Here is a 22,414-nt window from a genome sequence, read left to right on the forward strand (position 1 = left end):
AAAAAAAAGAGGTGTAACAAACAACTGCAAACATTTTCTTGTTAACAGCTCATGGTTGGGACAGTTTTGTGTCCTACTATGGTGACTAAAGAGATTAAAGCTTGTAACAGCACACAGCAGTAATGGACCTGTAAGATATCAGTGATGACTATTTCTTTTTTTCCATGGATTACAAAAGTGCAAATGTAACTGAAGAAAGAAGGTCACTTGTACATCTCGACTAGAAATACAAGATTATTCTTTCTTTTTGAAAATGTCTTTGTATAAGCTTTCACATACAAGCTCTGCCAGCCCTACAAGCTACATTGTTCAACTTCAGCCATGTAGAAGGGATGGAGCATAAAATAAATGTTAGTTGAGTTGCTGCAATTTCTATGCCAAGTTTCTATGTTGGAGAAATTTTCTTTTTCTTTGAGTCTGACATATAGGGGTCTAGTGAGTGTCAATATCTTTAAAAGAGGACAGTAAAATGCAACATAAACTGAGTATGTAACCTATACACCATGTCATTACTCTGCTCATATATTTTATATTTATTTCATGGATTTGTGTTATTAAAAAAAACACACACACACACCTAAATTATTTTTATTTTACTTTCATTTATTTACATGCTTTCTCAATGAACCTCATGTACAAATAAAACTTCTATTTGTTTCTGATTCAATGAATGGTAAATTATTACTACTAGGTCTTCTGTGTCCATTTTTATACTTGTAAATAAAGCTCTTTCCTCATTAACATGTTCACTTACTAAGTTCTATGCATGTAAGTCACAGACATAAAAAGCATTTTCTTTTCCATTCACACAAAGCAAAACTAGGACAAGACTAAAACTACTTTGCCAACTCTAAGTTACTTTGTTTTCCCCGAAAAACAGCCATCATTGGCACACAAGGTTAAAAAAATTAAATAAATGAGGACTTAATGTACAAAGATTGGCCTCTAGTAGCTTGAATGTTTAAAAACCTCTGAGATATGGAGTTCCTAATGAGAATCAAGAACAACCTAAAGGTATAACATTTGGTTTAACCCTTCTGTTTCTGCACACATTTTGCTCTGTTTGGGCCTGAATTTGACATAATAAATACAATGAGACCTTCACACTTTATAATTCAAACATGTTAACACAAACAGAACACATACAACACAATTAACACTAATCAAATTTTGCACATATTTTCCACTCCCTGGAACGTGAAATTATTGATGTTATCTTTTAAAAAAACTCTACAATAGCAGTTACAACAGTGCATAAGCTAAAAAATTAATTGTTGAAAGGCCATCTAACTGGTCGAAATCTCACTCACTTTAGCATGCTGGGAAAATTAATGAGAATATTCACTCTACAGGAGACAGGTTTATCTGATTTGTCTCTCCAATGGTAGATACAAAGGCCTGTAAAGTGCAGCTTGAAGTGCCTGCTCCAAAACTAATGTGTCTTTGAACAAATCCTTCCATTTGTCAAAAAAAAAAAAAACACACAGAGGAATGCTCAGCAAATACTTCAAATATGCAGATGTGAGAAACAGTCCATGAAGTGCCATTCTCAGCCGTCGCTGGTTTCCCTGCCACCCACGTGGAGTCACATATTAATCATCTCCTCTTTGAAACTGACATGATTCAGAGGGAACACACTTCAGACGGCCAGAGAGCGGCAGCAGCATAATGACAAAGCCAGAATCTGCATCAGGGACGCAGCTGAACATCCGGCGGCTTGATTTAAAAGAAAATGCATAGCTCCAGACTTCTGTGGTGAAGTGAAGGTGACATGTCATTTTCCTGATTATCACAGCAAGGTGGAGACAGATCAGATCTCTGGCTATTCAGCTATCAATCTTAAACCTGTTAAATTTCATCCTCCGCTTGCTGCTTAAATTATCACTGAAACAGAAGTAGGAAGTCCATCTTAAATACTGGGATGATAAAATTAAACACCTGGGTTCAATCCAGCTCTGTGAGATAGGACAGCTGTTTCCCCAGGGGGTCGGAGATAAGGACGGAAAGGGCACAAACACCTGGATCTTGCCTGAATACTGCCTAGAACTCATCATCAGATGTAATCAGCATGATCTTGTCAGACTTGCGGGAGCTCTTGTTGCCTGTGGCCAATTTTCCATTGGTGCTGGGCTGGGTCACCTCCTGTGTGGATTGTTGAGTGTACTGCTGATAAGCTGGAGAAAAGTTGTGGATGGCATCCTGTACCATGTCTCCTGGGTTTATGGTTTCCTTTAGACCACTAGAGATGCTCTGCATTGGAGGCATGCTCTCTGCAGGAACAACAAGGGTACAGTTACAGAAGCACTTTAATGGCCAGATTGTGATGTTGTAGCTTTAAACCACATCAGAGTACAAATAAGGTGGCATGAATATGAAAGAGATTCAGAAAAAAAATCAGCTCAGAATCTGGCACTTATTGGAAAGCAAAACAAGAATTAAAGAAACTTATTCCTTGAGGTATACTGGGCATTTAATTACAGTAATTATCCAAGAACTAAACTGTGTTTATAATGCTAAAAAAATAGGCATTTTAATTAAATGACCACCAAAAAAAAGTTTCTTCCTGCTAATAAGTCAACCAAACATTTAAGTGTTCTAATGTTACTATGTTGTTGCTTTTTCTTTGTCAGCTATACTATATAAGTGGACTGAACAGAAATCAGTACCAGTCCCCGTCTCCCCTGATGGTCCCTGAGCACCCAGCTGTGAGTCCAACTGATTCTACTTCTGCACTAAAAGGATGTTCAAAACAAAAAATAATAAAAAAAAAAAAAAAAAAAAAAAGAAAGAAAGAAAAGAGCCAGCAGACATCTACAGCTTTTTATTTCAGGGTCACTGGCGCTGCTGACTGCATCGGCTTATGGGGGTGGCAAAGTGAAGGGTAAGACTGGGTTCTTGTGGGGTGTAAAGGGCAGTTAGACATGGTCTGCTGAGTCTCTCCTTCCAGCCAGCCTGCCTGTTCCACAAAACTGAGGAAGAGGAGTAATAAACCACAAGTGTGGCAACCTCTGCAATCACACAGACACATCTGAGGGAATTTTAATCCCATTACCCAAAAGTTTAATAACCAGAGGAAACCAGGTGACTCAGGCAGTAAAACTAAACAAAACTTTTATTCTGAGGCTCATTTGTCGCAATTACACTGATCAGGAATGTGTTTTATTTTGTCAATATAGGCTTCAAATAACAAATAATTTAATATGTTAATCCTCTTTTGATTCCATCTCAAATTAATAATAACCAAACATCAAACTGAAATATTTAGCATCAATATTTGCTGCTGCTGTGTGGTAAGCAGTTAAAGTAATGGAGCATTTCCCAATGCAGAAAAAAAAGACAGCATTTACTCTTCTTTGTATTTTCTTGAAAGCAGCACAGACACTCTGTGCTTATTTCACTTTAATGGCAACTGTATTCTGATAAATTAATATAAATACATGTCCTTGGGTTGGCTACCTTTGCAACCAGATTAACAGACAGGCTTAACAACACAGATTTTAGAAGCCTATCAATAGACTTAGAAGTCAGCACACTCTCTGAAATGTCAATATTTTTTATTTGTAAGAAGATATAGCTGTTAATGCCATTTCAAATACAAATTGTAATAAATTGGTCTACAAAGTGTTTTTGTTTCCCCTCTATGTAGCAGTAAAGGCTGTATCATTTGATTGCATCTATGCAGCAGAGTCCTGCAAATTGTGGGTTCAAATTTTGTTGGATCAATAATCAGCTAAAACATTTGAATAATAGATGTTTAGTCTGTACAGACATTATGTTTTTGGCTTCTCTGTATTCAACTCAAGTGATGAAATCGGGTCATTACATTACTTTAAAAGAACCAAGCACATGTTTTAATTTATTAATAGGGTTTAATGGCTCATACTGTCGTGTATTGTACGTGCATAATATAAAAATCTTCAAAGACCCCAAATCTCCAACAGATGCTTTGTAAAGAAAGTGGACAAACTAGAAGCTAATTCTGGGGCCCATCCTTTTTTTTTTGCCCCAAGGCTGCCTCTGTTGCAACACTCCTGGCACTGTTGCAGAAGAAATTAAGTTTAAAGACTAACCACCTTTCTTGAAATCATTCTTTAGAACTTACTAAAGCTTTTTGCTCAATGGCTCCCCCTACAGTTGTGAGATGAAACACCACAGTTTTTTTTTCTCCTGCAACTTGCATTCCTACTCCCCCTTTCTCTCAAGCTTTTCCATTTCTCTCTGCCCTCCTTTGCTCCTGATCTGCTGATCTGAAGTTGCTTACCATCTTTGCCTCTGCTGACAGCTGCTCCAGTCTGCTCAGCGATCATTGGCCTTAGCTGCCCACTCCCTCCAAACTGTCACACACAATATCCCTCTCTGCTTTGATACATCTTTTATTCTTTGTCATGCCAGCCCACGCAGATGTAATATAAATGACAATTTGCACTGACAGTAATAATGACTGTTCTTAGGATTAAAACAGTCATCCTAATGAGAGCACCATACAAAGCTCTTCTGTAATTATTATCATGAATGTGGCTCTTTCCATTTTATCCATCGTCAATTTGTTTCTACACATCATCTTGTCGGTATGCAGCTTACATCATTGCTACACATTTTTTAAAATGATACATCTATATAATCAAAACCAAAATGAATCTAATAATCTTTGCAAGTGCTTTAGTTATGGTTTGGTTTCACAGTTTTTTTAAGGCTATCTCAGGACTTGATGAGTAAAAAGTCATTGTGGGTTGTTCAACAGAACAATGCAACTAAAACACTTCAATTTCAAATACTTTCAAGACTGCTATTATTCTGCCAGAGAGAAGAGCAATTAACCTGAGAACATGCCAATGTATTTTTTTTTAGGTGAGAGCAAGATGTAATAGTCAGTTTAAGTGATTTTCCCTGCTCTTTATATAAACTGTACTCACCAGGCACATCATTTTTCTTCTCCTGGTAGACCGTGCAGGTGAAGGCATATCGGAGGGCAATGGCAGCGAAGAACATTTCAATGCAGATGATGAAGTTCTGCCAGCCTGCTGCCACAGTGCCGGCACCCACCTCTTGTCCATCGATGAAAAGTGCTTTGGGAATGACGCCACAGCGTTCCAAAATGGCGAGGACCATTCCTACAAAAGCAGCAACATTTTCTATTAGAATTATTGATGTTTTATGTGCAGATGGTGGCAGCAATAAAAAGAGTATAAACTCACCTTGCCAGAATGATAAGAAGATGACAGATTTAATAGTTAGAAATTTGAGAACTGGCTCGTACGGCCTGAGCAGATCACTTGTGGCAAAGAAGAAGAGGAAGAGCGCGTAGAGAGCCAAGCTGACTGAGAAGTTGTAGATGATTGTAATGTACAGGTATCCTCCATTCACACTGCGAAGAAAGAAAGGGGGAGTGCACCATATTGCATTAACTAAAGGTTGCCAATATTCATCCTGTGACTCCATTTATAACAGGCTGGGTTAAAATCAGCAGTGTATAGTCTATATTTTATGAAACAACTTTTCAATCCTCTTTGAACAAGAACTTAAAATGTATTTCAAAATGTCCTTTTCATTCCTAGGATGCATCCCATAAACATGCAGATTTCTTCATTTGATTGTCTGCATGCCTTTCTGGCCTCGTTTTTCATTCTAGAGAGGCTCTCTGAAGACTCAGCTGTGACTATGCTAATTACTCCCATGAAGTATAGAGTGCACGGTTGACTGAAAGCGTATAAGTAAACAATCTGTGAATCATCATGGTCTTGCTGCAGAGCTCTGTAAAGACGTGACCAAAAAAAAAAAAAAAGAAAAAAAAGTTCTTTCTCCCTGATTACTTTACTTGAATTATTTAGAGAAACAAGAACAACTTAAGATTATCTTTTAGTGTGACTGTAAGAGGATGATGATAAAGAAACTTCCGTATGAAGCCCTCAATGAAGTCTGCTACATCTGAGTAGTTAAGAAACAAGTGTTGTCACAGCTGACTCTTCAGACACAGACAGCGAGCTGAGAGGCACCTGAAAATAAGTCAGGCAGAGGGCAATTTTATCAGATAAATTACCCTTATTCGGCTGAGACTGTTTGTGGTACTTGTGAAGCCCTGATTTTCACTAAATTTGTTAGTGTGGAATTTTTCCAACTTTTGTATCACTTGATATACAGATTGAAAGTATGAAAAGAAGCAGTGCCTCTTACTTTACAATATAGTTCAAGTACGTTCTGGGATGATAATCAAAAGGGTTAATTTTAAACACACTCTTTAGTGTTACACATTGTAAGATGAAAAGAGAGTGACTCTGACAACATGCAAAGTTTGATCCAATAATTTAAAAAGTTTCAAATAACTTAATTTCTACTGTGAAGAGGTGATATAACCATCTTCATTTCCAAATTGTTTCCATGTGCACATAAATAGCAAACAAGCCTTCTGGCAATGAAATGCATGAGCAGGATACATAGAGAATGAAATGCAAAGAGAGGTGCTGCTCACTTAAAATCTCCATCATGATATTTGCCAAAGGCCTGCAGGATGATGGTGATGGCTGCCATGATGGGTTTGACAACGCAGAACTGGAGAGTCGCCTGGAGGACACATGACAATTCAGAATGAAACAAGGAAGGACACAAAGAAGAAGGACGAGTATGCCAGAATCTGTTTGGATGTCAAATGAGATGGGAAAGATGTGCAAGTGTCTCATTTATTGTAACCAGTGGCCATCTCTCAACATCAACATCAAAGCTATGCATTTGTTGTGACACGATTAAAATAAATGAATAATTCAAGCATGTTTCCTAATATGTTGAATTAGTGGTTTTAATGGAAAGTTAAAGCTCTCACTTAAAACAGATGCAAGTCGTAACTTCCAGGATGCTGATATTATGACATTGATGTTGAGGATGGAGAACTATAATTCAAAACTACAGGACAGGTGTCCTCTGCGTTGTGCACTCAACCCCAAACTTACCAATTTGACAGAAGCTGCCATAGATGAAAGCAACAGACCAGAAGTGTTCAACTTGATTAGCCACAGGGAAGCTTTTTCTGGGATGACCAGAGTTGGTGGTATGCTTAGCAAAGTGGTATTAATAAGCATATATAATACAGTATAACTGATTTACTTTGAAGCTTCCAGTACTGACAGTTTTAACTTGCCCTAAGCCTGTTCTAGTGCCAGTTTGTCACTCTGAATATCCTCAAAGCAATTTAACATGCTTACTGACATGCTTGATGTTTAAAACACAATGCACGTTCGTGGTGGAAGTGGATTAAAAGTTGACAGTGGTTTATACATCTTGTAAATTCAGAGTCTGTGACTACACTCCTGCAGTTTGCACTCTATAAATGATCAGGCAATAAACTGTAAGACCAAGGAAAATGAAATGAGATAGAAATGCAAGATGTGAGGATATGTTAATTGTACATGCTGTAAACTAGACAGAATAAAGAGTTATTTCTAATACAATATGAAATGTTTAATAAAACACTGACAGTCTAAAATGCTGTAAAGCATCACAGTTTTGACCAAAACAGTTCCTTGTCCTACAGATGCTCATAACAACTACTAAAATGATGATTCTTAAAAACAGCAGCATCCCTCTTTTAGCTCCTGAGGAAAACATTGAGCGGTGTAAACTACCAAAATTATTCATATTACTAGCTGGTCACTAAAGCCTTTTCCACACCTGCATGGGTATTTTGACAAACTCAACTATTTCTATGCTTTTCTGCCTGTCACTGACAAGCAAACTTTCAGAGCAATAAGCTGAATTTTAAGAACATGCCTTTCCATGGTGATGATTTTCCCGTAATCCAGCTGTTATTTTCATGTATAGATTGGAAATCCTGTTTTTTTGCTACTAACGTCTGCATCACCATCTGCATGGCTTGATGTCATCTTATGTGCTGCCATCTTCTTTATTTACATGGCGACGGAGAAGCAGTTAAATAGTGTTAAAAAGACTTCTTCTTACATGTTTACACATAAATGTACAATTCCTGATATTACTGGAGAATAGAAGGTGTTAGGCAAATAAAGCACAGAACCAGCTCTAAGTGTTGTCGGTTTTGGACAAGATCTAACTGGATTTCTCTTTGAAAGGATAACATTGAGAATGACGTGGTCATTGCTAGAAAATTATTTTAAAAAATATGCTTTTTAAGTGCGCAGCCTTGCCTGTAAAGAAACCCCTGCTAGACAGAGAAACACCTCTGTCAATACAAGCACTCTAGAAAATAAGAAAAGTACCACATGTACCATACATAGTTTGGCTCATGTTGTTTTGGATGTGTTTTGCATTTTTAAATGGACATTTGTAAACAGTGTTATATGGATGTAGTTATTTTTTAGGGAATGTAAAGGGGAAAAGTCCAGTTTATGGACAAGGCCTAACAGTATGCTTGCTGTTGGGTGCAGAATGAAGCATGCAATCGACTTCTGTCTGCTGTGACTAAAGCAAAGCTGCAAGAGGGTGCAGATGCCAAAACAATGAGCTGAAATGGTTTAAACCTCTGCAAAGCCAGCAATGGTGCAGAATCATATTAGAACTCTACAATTCAGTAACCAGTAGCAATCCTACAGCCACAGTAGTATTACACTGCCATTTGATATATACAGTAGTTCAGTCTGTTAATGACTATTCTTCAACTACTGACTGTACCTTCTTGCATAAATAATATAGCTCAACTGTAATACTAGATTAGGCAACAAAAACTGCTAAGCTTTCTCAAGCACACCCCCTCGAACTTGATTATTAATTCATCTGGATCCAGTAAACAGCTGCACTGGAGGGTCCACAGGGTTCCTATTTGTACCCAGTTCCAAGAAAATAAGCCCCTCAAAATCTGAAAATATGATAAATGACTTAAACTGTAATGGCAAAACCAGATGCAAGAGCAGCTTATCCTCCAGCCTTATCTTCAAAAACAAGCATGAGTCCAAGCTGCTATTCCATATCAGTGATTGCCGTGTTAAGCCCTCTAGTAATGATACGCAAAAGCTTCCCAAAAATGTAAGAAAAATTCCTATCTTTCTTAATCTACCAAAAAAAAAAAAGAAGATGCTTGTTTTAAGATGTTGAAGATGTTTTCTTTTATTTTTTTTTAAACCTTGGTTGAGATTAAGATATTTCTTACCACTTTATATCAACACTGTGATCAGTATGTGCAAGTATATGTAGTGCTCTGAAGAAATTAATATACATCATATTTGTTATCAGCACTTTGAATTTGCTAGTCCCCCATGTCATATTGACCGTGACCGAGCTTTAACAACCAAATTAAAAGTGTTCAGTATATTGATTTCTTAAATGTTCAGTCAGGGAGGTGAACCACATTAAAAAGCAGAAAGCTCTTTGTGGGCTGTACAATCAAAACTTTCACATTTTCAGACCCTACCTAACAAATAAAAAGACAGAGCTTCAGTATAACGCTTCCATTAAAGACCTAATAAATATCTTTAAGTGCTCTCTCTTTCAAATATTCTTCACTGCTTTCAGGTATGTCACCTGAGAGACCCTGCAAGGTTTCCCTATTAAAAGACTTCACAAAATATTCCTATCAAAGCACACTGTTAATCATCTGAGTTGGAAAAAAATTTTTTTTTCATCATTTACTTTGTTTTGAAGACACACACCTCAGTTCTAATATTCATATGTTACAGAGGAAATTTGTGCAGCATCCCAAAGTACTGGAGGGGATCTCGGTGCTGACACTTCATATCATCTCTCACTGCGTATTATCAAGCTGCTTTCACCTGGCCTCAACTGCTTTTGTTGTGCTTTTCTGTTTTTAACCAGTGGATGTTATCCACTGTGAAGTGCACAGCCAATTAAAAAAACTGTCATTTTTAAAGGAGTCTGGAGATTTCAAGTGAAAAGTAATTTCAAGCTCAGTTCTCTCTCTCTCTTTTTTATAGCAATTTAATATATTATTCTTTTCGGCAAGTGAATTTCATTCAGTGATATAAGGGATCTTCTCTGAAGCAGAAAAAGAGAAAACAATCACCTGTTTGCAGAATCTTAAAAAGCCGATGGAGTAGCTCATTCCAACAAGGCAGCATGTTCCATACAGACAGCTGGACCTGTGAACACACCAGGAAGAGATGGACTCAGACAACACATCAGTGGAAAAAACAATATTTATTGCTACATAAAAACTAAAATACCTGTATGAATGAAGTGGCTTGGAAATGGAAACATATTTATGATATAATTAGTATTATATAATATGACCAAATTGCTTTAAAATTTTAATTTTGGTTGATAGTAAAGCTTAAAACACTCATTAGTAGTCAAAATTTTGAGTAATCTTCAAAGCAAAACTTCCACCTAAAGGGCCTCCTGTTTGTATCTTTAAATATTGTGTCCATTTCCCCCTTTTGATCACAGGACATACGATTCCTGAACAAGTACTCAAATACAACCAAATCACTTGCAAATAGGGAGGATGGATATTCACTCAAAACAAATTCAAACATAATTTGAATTTAGTTGAAATCTCAGTTCTATGCTGAGTTACATCTGTCTGTTTCTAATGCAGATTTTAAAGCATTTCATACTAAATGATATGCGACTGCTGATTTAAATAGTCAAAAATGAACATGACTGAACTTGATGCGCTACTATCAAATTTTAAACATAACAGCAAATGGACTACAGTGATACATGTGTTGCTGAATTCTAACTAAAAGTACCCACATCTTTACATTTCAATGGCCTTATTTTATGATTATGTTTCTCCACATTGCAGCTTAAGCTTGCAGTGTGGCACATTAGTTTTCTGACTTGAGCAGAGATGCATGATTGTAAAAAAATTTTTTTCCCAACTAATTCTGACTGCTAATGCTTAAAGTGATCATAGTGTCTTTTGTAATGTAAATTCTACTTTAACAAGAATAGATGATCCAGTCCCGGTGACAATCTTGAAATAAATCACATGCAAACCAAATTGGACCTTCTCTGACTGGCTGATGTTGATATTTAATTTACTGAAATTTGCTGATATCATGCATCCCGAACTTCTTAAATGATTGACTGGAAAAATTTGGAGTTTCTTTCAAACCTCAGATAAAAAATGATTGAAATCAACAGAAATGTTAACAGGCACATAAAAAAAAGACTGAACTTTTCTAAAAGAAAACACTCACTGAGAGACTTAACATTAAAAATGACTCAATATTATTACATGTATTTTCTTAAGATTCAGGAAAACAGCTGAGTCAGCCAAACAACAGCCATTAAAGACGATCAAAGATAAAATCAAATGCCATTTGAGAGAGCAATTTATTGCCAGCAGTTTTCCTTGTACGTCACAGCTTTTATTAGCCTGTGGATATATCCATAAAACAGATAATAATAAAAATCTTAAAGTTTAGTGTGTACATGTGTAATGCAGCTGTAGCATGGAGAAGTGGACTCACTGTATGGGCTTCCCTCGAATCTCTGACATGATTGCACTTTCTCCTCCAAGATATTCAAAGGACAAACTCAGGAAATTGTAAATGACGAACGCTGCAACAAAAAGAGAAGTTATTTCTTTTAGACCCGACATCAAACATGTCTCATTATGTAATTTCAACTGCAAAGAAATTTCTCATCACCTTCAACTATAACTTCACTAAAAAGGTCAAATCATTTCAGAAGGGGAAAAAACTTTCCACATGATAAAAAAATAATTAGTCCTACATTTTGGAACAATGAACATTTCAGTCCTCACATTAAGGAGCTTCTAAGGGTTCTGTGTCTTGGAAATCCCTAACTAATCCTTCGTTACTATTTAAGGAGGGATTAAATGAAGCTAATGCAGATGGTGTCCAGTCAAGAGAAGGTTCATTATGTTTTAGCTGGAGCTGTGATATGGGAATATCTAATTTGTGTCCTAAAATGACCATCTGTATACTATTGGTGTTATATAACTGCTTGTTCCCAAGTGACCACCTGCATGTTATATTATTCTGCTTGTTTTGGGAACTGTGTAACTGCCTATCTTTGGAAGGGTGAGAAAAGGGTGTCTTGTAAATATGTTTACAAGACAGGATCTCAGGACTCATCCTCGCCTGTGGGAAAGGACTGGCCATCCTCTCTCTCATGCGATGTTGTGTTTTTTCTAAATAAGTATAAAGACGGGGAAATCCCACATCTCGGTAGAGTCTGCTGCGGGTTACGTACGAACGCCCAGCCGGGGTTTTCTAAGCCACTCTACCGGGACTGTTGGCTCTCCAGTCCGTGTCAAAGGTAGGGCAAGCTATGCTATGCTATGCTATGCTTATAAGGCTGAACCCATTGAGATGTAATGATGAGTGTCATGAGCTGCGGGGAATAAACCTGACACACTTATTCTAGCACTCTGACTTTGTGTGTTTCATCTGCCGACCACCACGAACCTCTAAAATCACACATTACATTATTGGCGTCACGAACAATTAATACATTGTAATTGATGTTATTTGGTGGCTGCAGAAATGTTTATGAAACATAATAAGAAGCCTCCCGCCGTGGAGCAATCTGATGTGCCAGGTTGGACTGGCGAATGGAGTGAAGTTGCGCTCTGTCTGCGGGACGGCGGTGGTCGTCCCGAGCCGTGGGGAGATGCTGTAAAGGACGGCTCTCTAGCGGCTGCATTGCCTGTGCTTAAAGAAATTGTTGTTCCTCCGACATCCCCGTTGGGGGGGATTCAGAGGCGTGCGTGGTTTTGTGCATCAGCATGGCGTGTATCGCAGGAGAAAAAAGAACAGTTGGAAACACAGCTGTCTTTAGCCAGGCAAGAAGTAATGAAAATGCAGGCAGAGAAAGACGCACTGAATCACTGTTTGAACAAAGCTTTGGTGGGATTGGCTCAGACTCGGTGGCAAATGCGGAGGAGACCGCCCCGCCGTACTGACCCTGCCAAAGTCCGTACCGTGGCTGCACGGGTACGGGAGGATGCTAGTTGGGATCCCATGAAGTGGGATGAGGATGTCTGGGACGAGGCTGAAGGGTTAGACTGGTATCAGGCAAAACCAGTGACCCGTCGTCGCCAGACTGAGGATATGGCTCAGTTAATGATGAGGGCAGGAGTGTTTCTGGGAACGGCTGATGCATGGGCTGATATGAATGTGCCCAAATCAGTACGGGATCATCTGATAAAAACCAGTCCTCCACATTACAGACCCCTGGTGTTGACATTAATGTTAAATGCTGTAGACAGACCTGCTTCTGCTGTACAAGGGATGATAAGAGAATTAGAAAATCTGGCAGATGGATTTTACTGGACCATTGCCAGTCTCACAGAACTGTAAATATGCATGTACTGCTGTAGATACTTATTCTGGAGTATTGATAGTTCACCCCTGTAAATTTAGTAATCAAAAGGCAACGTTATGGGAAAACCATGTAGAATGGATTTATCACATTCCATATCACCCACAAGCAGCAGGGTTAGACAGAATAAAAAATAGAAGTAAAAGTGGAATAAAAATAGAAATAAAATAAAGATAGAAATCCAGAGTGGATTGGCAGATAAAGTGCAGTGGCAAGATGATGACTATGTAAATAAAGGATGTGCAAAGATGATACAGAATGTTGAATGATGTGCAAAGGATACAAATATTGTATAATTATATGATATATAGTATCAGAGCGACAGTTATAGGTTGCAGTAAGTGGTTGACTTAGTCCAGTTGTGTGATCGTGGCTCTGGCAGAGGTAGATGAGTTATGAGTTAATTGAAAGACTAAATGGATTATTAAAATCCTCACTGAGGAAAGCCTCAGGTGATAATAGTTTAGATAATTGGAAGCGCAATTTACCAGAGGTGGTTAAACAAATTAATAACAGACCCCTTGCAGAAGGAGTGACACCACTCACTCAAATGGTCATGGTGCGAAAGTGTTAAAATGTGGAAAAAACAAAATGATGCTAAATTCCACTGCGAGCCACGACTCAGCAGGTTTTGGACCTGACAAGTAAATATAGCTGCTGAACCGTTTGTGGTCACTAAAGGTGACAAAATAGCTCAGCTGGTAATAAAACCATGTAATATGACAATGGTGCAAGAAATAACAACACCACAGGTGTTTACTACTAGAGGTCAAGGGGGATTTGGATTTAAAAGACTAATGCTGTGTGCTATATTCTTCTGAAGTCATGTGTCTCTTTCAGCCTGGTGTGCCTGGTGGATGTCTGAGTGGGAGTGGAGGAGGTTGATCGGAAGATCCAATAAGGAGGGGACGCAGAAGGATCCTCGCTAGGGCCCGCCTGAGACCTGGTGGTGCTGCCTGCTGGGGCATGCTGCTAGCTGCCCTCACTGTCACTGCGATGACCCCCCACCAGTCGATGGAGGAAGTGGTTCAGTTTCGAATGGGCTGGAGGAACGCAACAACAATGAGGCCTGTTACATTGCCAATTTATCAGTTAAGAAATGCTACAACCATAGATAATCGGACTAACCCTTTTATTTACCCAGTGGACGCATTGCCAAAGGAACTAGTAATTAAAAATCATACAGCTCCACTGGTGACGACCTGCCAGGAAAGAGCACACGCTGTGGTTCGAACAGGAGAAATCACTTGGACAATGTTGTCCAACACTGGAAATAAAGCTAGCCAGGCCGTTCATCGCCTGGGGAACTGGATGCCGGTCCCTATAGGACCCCAAAAAGAGACTGCAATCATTTTACAACAACAGTTGAAATGGCAAACTAGATTGTTTAATGACACTGCCGATGTTTTAATAAATGTAACCAAAGCTATTGATGCAACTGTGTGTGGTTTACAGGTGATATATTCCCGACTACAGGAGGAGAGGTTTGTACGGGTAATAACTACACCTAACCCAAATGAATGGAGACGATTGTTTGATATATCTGATGCTTTATGGTTACAAATAAAACCTGAACAGACTCGATGTAATATGACCATGTGTACAGTAAGTTGGATACAGTGGAATGTTACTCAAGTAATCACCATCTGTAAGTTTCAGGTATTACCATTGGTCGTACATAATAAGTATATGTTTTTGAGAACTTACGGTGAATGGTTTAGTCCCCAAACTAATCACACGTATGACCTGAAGGACTGTGAAACTACTGATCGAGGCCAAGCCTGCCTCTTATCTAAAGGGTATAGAGATCCATGCTTTACAGGAGACACGGCACTGTGTGAATGGTATATAGAACCAGCTAGCGACATGCTATGGCAAGTGGGCCCCAACACCCTTTGCGTAGCTACTACTCACAACCATACTCAGTTGCCTACTGTACCGTTCTCAGGTTGTTTAAAAGGTTTACACCTATGGCATTGGCACAATGTAACTTACAGGTTGACTAACTTTACCACAGAATCTCATCTGACGGCTGTCCAGTGGAAAGTGTTACACCTACCATGGCGAATTTCTCTGGAGCGTTTCCAAAGTGCACTGTCTCGCTCCCGTGATCTTAAAGATATTATGTCTAGCCATTCTCAGAATGTTACCCGTGCCTTAGTAACAACTCTAGTTAACCGGGAACAGGTTTTGCATGCAGCAAAGATGGTGGAGATGGACAGTGCTCATCACTGGTGGGACATTTTTTCAGGAATGTCTGTCACCGCTAGAACATATGTAGCTCCACCATTATTGATTCTTGTGGCTATTTTATGTGTGTTGACGCTATGCAATGTATTAACATGCCTTTATATACGCCGGATTAAACAACGATTGTCTAGGACCATATATTACACTGCCTTAAGATGATGCACATACATATTTTAGCAGAAGATGGACCTTATGGAACGATGTGTTATCATGTAACTGTGGATACAGATACTGATGTAGATCAGTTCACTTATATGCACTGGAGTAATCAAGATCGATGGGTGCACAATGATGTATATGCCACGCGAATGGAGTTGTTAGATTTCGTGTGTCATTGGGTCAATACTATCTGCCAGGAGTATCAACATGCTCCTGGCCATACTGAAGATGATGATGTTATCTGGGAAGGTGAAAGTTTTATGAATTAAGGCCATTTTAGGCCAGAGGTGGAATGATATGGGAATATCTAATTTGTGTCCTAAAATGACCATCTGTATACTATTGGTGTTATATAACTGCTTGTTCCCAAGTGACCACCTGCATGTTATATTATTCTGCTTGTTTTGGGAACTGTGTAACTGCCTATCTTTGGAAGGGTGAGAAAAGGGTGTCTTGTAAATATGTTTACAAGACAGGATCTCAGGACTCATCCTCGCCTGTGGGAAAGGACTGGCCATCCTCTCTCTCATGCGATGTTGTGTTTTTTCTAAATAAGTATAAAGACGGGGAAATCCCACATCTCGGTAGAGTCTGCTGCGGGTTACGTACGAACGCCCAGCCGGGGTTTTCTAAGCCACTCTACCGGGACTGTTGGCTCTCCAGTCCGTGTCAAAGGTAGGGCAAGCTATGCTATGCTATGCTATGCTTATAAGGCTGAACCCATTGAGATGTAATGATGAGTGTCATGAGCTGCGGGGAATAAACCTGACACACTTATTCTAGCACTCTGACTTTGTGTGTTTCATCTGCCGACCACCACGAACCTCTAAAATCACACATTACAAGCTGCTGGTGGTGTCCCCGATTTCTGGTGGAACGCGCTATCAATCAGCCACAAAATTGACTCGCAAACAGGTCACTAATCTGTTCAATAATGAATTTCCTATTTTTTTCCCTTTCAAATTGCATGTAATCCTTTTAGCATAGGATTCACCTCTGGTATCTGAAGTATTCTGGCCTTAAAACTTCAACACATAACTACAGCTTTGCTGGAAACACATAAGAATTTTATAGAATTTTCCCAAACTATAAACAAGATGTTGTTAAAAAAAAAAAAAACACACACACACACACACACACACACACACAAAATGGATGCTTTTAAAATGACTAATTCTGGACATTTTACACCCCACATAAAGAGATCTGTGTATCTGAGAACAGAGGATGGTGTAAAAAAACTAGTTTGGCTACTTCCTCATCTTTCTAGCAGCTATCTGAATTATGAGGGCACAAGAAAGGAAAAACAAAAAACTGTAGCTTTTCAAAGAGGAAACTATCGGGCAGATCATTTTTGACTTTTGATACGAACCTTCGTAGCAGTCTCGAACAGAATCGAAATAGACATAGTACTGGTCGTTGCTGATGAAAAGGAGACTGAGCCAAGAATCAAAGGCATAAACTGGAACAATAAACAGGATGCGGATGATGTAGCGCTGCTCATTGGGGACAGTGTAGGATCGAAGGTGTGTGTAGATCTACATGAAAACACAAAACACAAGAAAAACAACTTGAAAACTTAGTTTTAAGCTTGTAATACACAACAAAAGCTTAAAACAATGTAATGAGGGCAACATGTAAAAACTACAATAACCAACTGCAACATAAAAGCGGTCAAGAAAGATGAAAAAAAAAATACTAGCAACAACAAAGGCAGGTGCTCTCCAAAACTACTACAATGAAATTTCTTTAAAATATCCACTCTTATGGCAGTTGTTTTTAAAATATCTGCATGATATAATGTATGGGCTCATTTTGTTTTGGACTTGCTCTTCTGTCTGCCATTATGCAGAGGCAATGTTGTCAGGAATAAATAGAGATTATCCAACTCCCATTTTAATGACTTCCCAGAACAATCCTTTAAACCAACCGACCACACCTTATAAATTGCACAGCTCTGACTTCTCATACAGCAGCAGACAACAACATCAGTACGTAAATGTTGTTTCACTGAGCTTTTAAAAGGTCTTAACCTTTAGTTTTTAACTCAAGCAGACAAACGACTCTCCCTCATGGCTCCATATGGCCTCCACGAATGGGATGTGGCGCATCTGACAACAGTTTGGGGAATACGCACAGCATAGGCAGACAATCCCCTCAACATTCTTTACAGTGACCTTCAGGTTTTAGATAAGAGCTCACATTGTTAACTAACATTTGAGAGAAAGGTTTTTACACCAATATGTTTAATTTAAATGTCAAATGACATGTATGCTCATACATACAATTAGTAATAAAGCTAAGATATGAACAGGCTTTTCCAGAATATGATGTACGTCAGGAGGAGGAAATGGGTAATCAACCGTATGAGGCAAGTGCAGGTAGAATGTTCTTATCAAGGCTCTCTGATAAGCTAACATCATCACATGACTGCAGGAGATAAGGCCATATGCGTAAACAAGTCAACAACAATGCTGTTCAGTGGTGTTTTTTGATATTACAAATGTACTCTGACATTAAATAAACAAACTCTTATCCAACTAATACTCTGATTTCTTCAACTGAGCAGTTAGCAGATATAATTGAGAAAAATCAGTCAAATCCCATCTCCAGTATTATGTTCACTCTGAAAATAAATGTAGAAAAAGCTCTCAAAGTGAAGTGCTTATTAAAGATCACAGCAAATGAGGGAATATTTTTTGTGGTGGCGGTCAGAATTGATTGCAGTCGTCTTCTGACGAGCCCGCCCTCATGAGAAAAAAATACCAAAACAAAAAACATCTAATAAGAAATAGCCAAGGAAAATCCTCTAAATCGATCAAAATGCTAATGACTCATTAGCCAACTAATTATGCTTGAAAGGCAATCCAAATCATTGCACCAAGCTCAATCTAATTTAGTCTGACAACTATTCATTTCTTAAAAGACAGAAAACATTTAAAAATTGAAATAACTACCCCACAATAAGCTGACTAAATTAGTAAAAGTCTATAAAATCCCACTGCCGCAACAGCATCTAAATGCATTAGCACCTATTTAAACTAGCATAGGACTTCATAAACACTTAAGACTTTTTCACTATTTCTGGGATTTTTTTTGTCAAGCAATGGATTCTAGTTAATTGAAAAACTGTTTAATGACAAAACAATTTTTCATTGGCAGCCTAATTTAAATTTGAGCTGGGACAGGCACCAGCCAAACAACCCCAAATTCTTCAAGGAAATATTTATAACATCTAGCAATGCATGCTAATGTTGGCATCTCATCAGTATAGGCTGATAAATGCTTTACATTAAATGTCAGCATCAGCAGGGACAAGCAGTTAAGCACAGACTTGGCTTGTTTCTGGTTCACTTCAGGACTGCTGCTGGGAGGGTATTACCCAGTTTGATTAAACAGGATGACAATTACAGTTTTGCTTAGAAATAATGCACAAAAAGGTGTCTGCATCCCCCCCAGTAACTCTAAGTAGCAATAACACTAATATCTCAATCCCATTATAGAGGAGAATGGTGATCATGTATTTGTATCTGTATTGGCAATTGATCAGAATTAGAAAAAAAACAAAACAAATCAGCTTATTGTGTGCTGGCAAATGTGCAAAGCAGCGTGAGGGGTGTAAGGGAATCTGAAGATGAATATTAATCGTTTTAAGTAACCTATCACAAATTTATTAAAAATGTACAATTAACAGGGCTATTATCAACTTGTTTATATATTTATTAACAAAAGACAAACTTGAAACCCCAGAGTTTGTAACAACTGGTAATATTCGTGGATATTGATGTTGTCTTGAAAAATGGCTCAGCAGATAGAGCGCTGTTCTTCAACCAGCAGGTTCGTGTTCAGTCCTAAACTGAACTCCTCACAGGTGTGACTGTAGCAAAGAGCTTTGAATATTGTATAGTGTAAACAGTATTTACAATAAAAAGTATTGGCTGGCTGATTGTTTGGGTGAAGGAGAAGCACTTTGTAGAACTTAATGGATGTTAAGAAGGTGCAATACATGTGCAGAACACTTACCATTATTTCAACATAAAACCTACCGCCAATAGGTATGTTTTACATTTTTAAATCTAACTCAACATCTACGATCCCCCATCAACACAGCAGCTTGATTAAATGTCCATTAGAGGCTGAATTTTAAAACCTGATTACGGTGAGGGTGGGGGTGTGATTCATCTCTCCGTGTGAACTGAGGCAAACTGACCTGGCAGCTAAACAATCATTTCAAGCTCGGTCTTATTTCTGCACTGAATATAAATAACCTAAAACAGAAGTGAATCGACATATCAGTAAAGCACTGTGCCATGTGCAAACAGTCGTACAGAGGTGGATAAAGCTGATCGGCTGCTCTTAATCCCACACGCTTCAAGTTGCTTAGGGTCCAAAGAGACCACCATGAAAAATGAGCCACCTTCCACAGATCTCTTGTCCAAATAGAATTGGCTACATCGCTGCAAAGAGGATGTAAGGCCATTGTCTATCTGTGTTTAGTATTCAGAAAGTGCATTTAGGAGTCTATAGCAATTCTCGAGAGCCAAGTCAGTTGAAACACGACCAGCATTATAACAAAAGTCCTGCAGACCATTTTATTCCCCCAGAGTGACAAAAGATGCCTGTTGCAAACCTGCTCCAGGCTCCCAGTGGAACACTTCCTATTTATTTGTTCAATTAAAATGTCTTGCTGGCAAGTGTTAGGCCAAACGTGTACTATATTAAAAAGGTAGAAACCAATTTGTGGGATATTGAGTTACAAATCCCTAAACAGTTTTATTAAAACCTTTTTCTCACTGGATGCAATGTGTTGTTGATCTGTGAGCGCTTCCACTGATGTAAAGCGCTATCTTTTATTTACATTTCATAACATACAAATGCATGTTAACAGAAATTTCATAGGAGGCTTAAATGGATGAATGCACATCCAGCAAAACAGCTGCATAACATAAAAAACCACTGTGAAATGGAAAACAACATCCTCATCCTTCATAACGCTGTAAATGTAATCTCACTATCAACTGATTTCCCTGCTGATAGAACACAGCACCCCTTTGCATTCTCTGCAAATGATAAAACCTTAATGATAAGCTATCATCTCTACACAGTGGGCGACTCCAGCGCACGAGAGGAAACACTCATTTTATTACAGGGAATAAATAGTTGTGGGTAAAGGTGGTTTGTGTTGAGCCATTAATTCCTCCTGGCCATCACCTTCCGCCATACAGAGAGGACTCACAGCGTTTTCATTCAGCTGTGATCAGCTAGAGGATTTTTGTTCATTTTAATCTCAAAACACTGTTGTCTGTAAAATAAGCACAATTTAAGCAAAGAAGCACATTAATACCTGCCTGGAAAAATGATACCTTTAAAAGTTGATAAGAAAGTGTTGGAGTATAAAAATAAGCAGTGTGAGCTCAGACCTTACAATCCACTGTACTAAGCTGAAGGGAAATAAGCCTTTATAAGAATATGGAAGACTATGCTTCTAACCTTAGGCAGGGAAGCTACAATCTGTTGACCCAAACCCTTTTTGATTACGCATTTACATAATTGTGAGTGCAGTGCTTTGAGGCAGAGTTAAACACTTGGTGTTGGATGAAGTGCTTTTCTGGCACTGCCATTTGAAAAATCACCATCTAAAGCTGTGGTGGAGCTGTACAAACTCACCTGGTGGCATGTTATGAGCAAGGCAGACCAGACGAATATCCCTGAGATAGCCTGAGCAGCCATTGTGTTTAAAAACATCTCCTCTATGATTGACCCATTTCCTGTTTGAATAATTGTCATGTTGGAAAGAGCCGACTTGTCTGGGAGAATCGGTGCATCCAGGTGAACAACTGAATCATTTTCAGTGGATGAATCAACGTCCAAAGAAAGGTTCATCTGAAACAGGCAAAAAAATGCAGACATGTCAAATGTAGGCGCACCTTCCTCTGTGAATTATTGTACCAGCTGTGCACAAGATAAAAACTTATTTCTTTCATAATATTTCTTTTGAAATGTTCAGCCCAAAATTTAAAGGAGAAATTGTCAAACAAATGTTATCCAACTGACCTTTGTATGTGCGGCTTCTTTGCTGTCAACAAACGGCTCACCTTGTCCTGGCGACAGTGAAAGCAGCTTTATCCTGTTCAGATGGTGCTGCCAACAAACAGCACAGGATTGTCACAAGCCTGCGTTATAGGATCAGTATCGAGACTAAAACAGCTTTTTAGAGCTTCCCACCAGCTGAATTTCCTGCCATTAACTGTATACATGTAAACTTCATCAACCGAGGTTTTAACAGGCGACACTTCCTTGTTTGAGACAGGTGCCTTACTGAAGTCGAAGTCCAAAAATCCGAGAACAAATAAAAAACTTAAGCTAAACTAAAATGTCTCACATCCAAACGCAAGTGTAGTCTGTGGAGTTTATTAGATAAATGGCTTAAAAGTTTTTCTATTAATTATTTTAATATATCCTAGAGTAGCGCCTACAGAACAGCAGCCGAGATAAACAGGTTGGGCACAGGTGAAGAAATCACGTGGCTCCCAGCATGTCGTCATCACGTCGCTTCCTGATGAGCGGATGGACGTGACAGACGCTCGGGTTCGTCTCATTCAAACTGGTGTAAACTAAACTTCTGGTTCTACTGGTCTAATACGAAAAATGAGAAGTCATGTGGAATTTATTATTTTCCAGTATGTAAAAAAGTGTATTTAATAATATCTATGTATGATAATTATATGCAATA

The 22,414-nt window shown here is 38.6% G+C and overlaps 1 protein-coding gene across 2 annotated transcripts; it reads right to left on the reverse strand.

Moving 5' to 3' along the window:
* Positions 1 to 616: 616 nt before the first annotated feature.
* tmem184a (transmembrane protein 184a) lies at positions 617 to 22,235 on the reverse strand. 2 transcript variants are annotated; one of them, XM_042010762.1, is made up of 10 exons: positions 21,907 to 22,235; positions 21,736 to 21,822; positions 21,349 to 21,564; positions 17,054 to 17,219; positions 11,394 to 11,484; positions 9,980 to 10,055; positions 6,467 to 6,558; positions 5,196 to 5,365; positions 4,914 to 5,111; positions 617 to 2,270 (listed from the first exon to the last, which is right to left on the reverse strand). In XM_042010762.1, exons 3-10 carry the CDS (start codon positions 21,562 to 21,564, stop codon positions 2,041 to 2,043), a joined length of 1,239 nt encoding a protein of 412 aa, XP_041866696.1. In that variant the 5' UTR covers positions 21,736 to 21,822; positions 21,907 to 22,235; the 3' UTR covers positions 617 to 2,040. The 2 variants fall into 2 exon arrangements, with proteins under 2 accessions (XP_041866696.1, XP_041866686.1); XM_042010752.1 differs by having other exon boundaries at positions 618 to 2,270; positions 21,736 to 22,235.
* Between the last annotated feature and the right edge of the window lie 179 nt (positions 22,236 to 22,414).

The sequence above is a fragment of the Melanotaenia boesemani genome, chromosome 2 (genome assembly GCF_017639745.1).
Source record: "Melanotaenia boesemani isolate fMelBoe1 chromosome 2, fMelBoe1.pri, whole genome shotgun sequence".
Lineage (NCBI taxonomy): Eukaryota > Metazoa > Chordata > Actinopteri > Atheriniformes > Melanotaeniidae > Melanotaenia > Melanotaenia boesemani.

Bases quoted from the DNA above. Each gene is read 5' to 3' on its own strand.
- tmem184a (XM_042010762.1), bottom strand. From the start codon at position 21,564: ATGAACCTTTCTTTGGACGTTGATTCATCCACTGAAAATGATTCAGTT. The intron at 10,056-11,393 runs GTGAGTCCACTT...GTGTGTTCACAG, and splicing joins ATTCGAGGGAAGCCCATACA to GTCCAGCTGTCTGTATGGAA. The intron at 2,271-4,913 runs GTGAGTACAGTT...TTGTTCCTGCAG, and splicing joins GAAGAAAAATGATGTGCCTG to AGAGCATGCCTCCAATGCAG.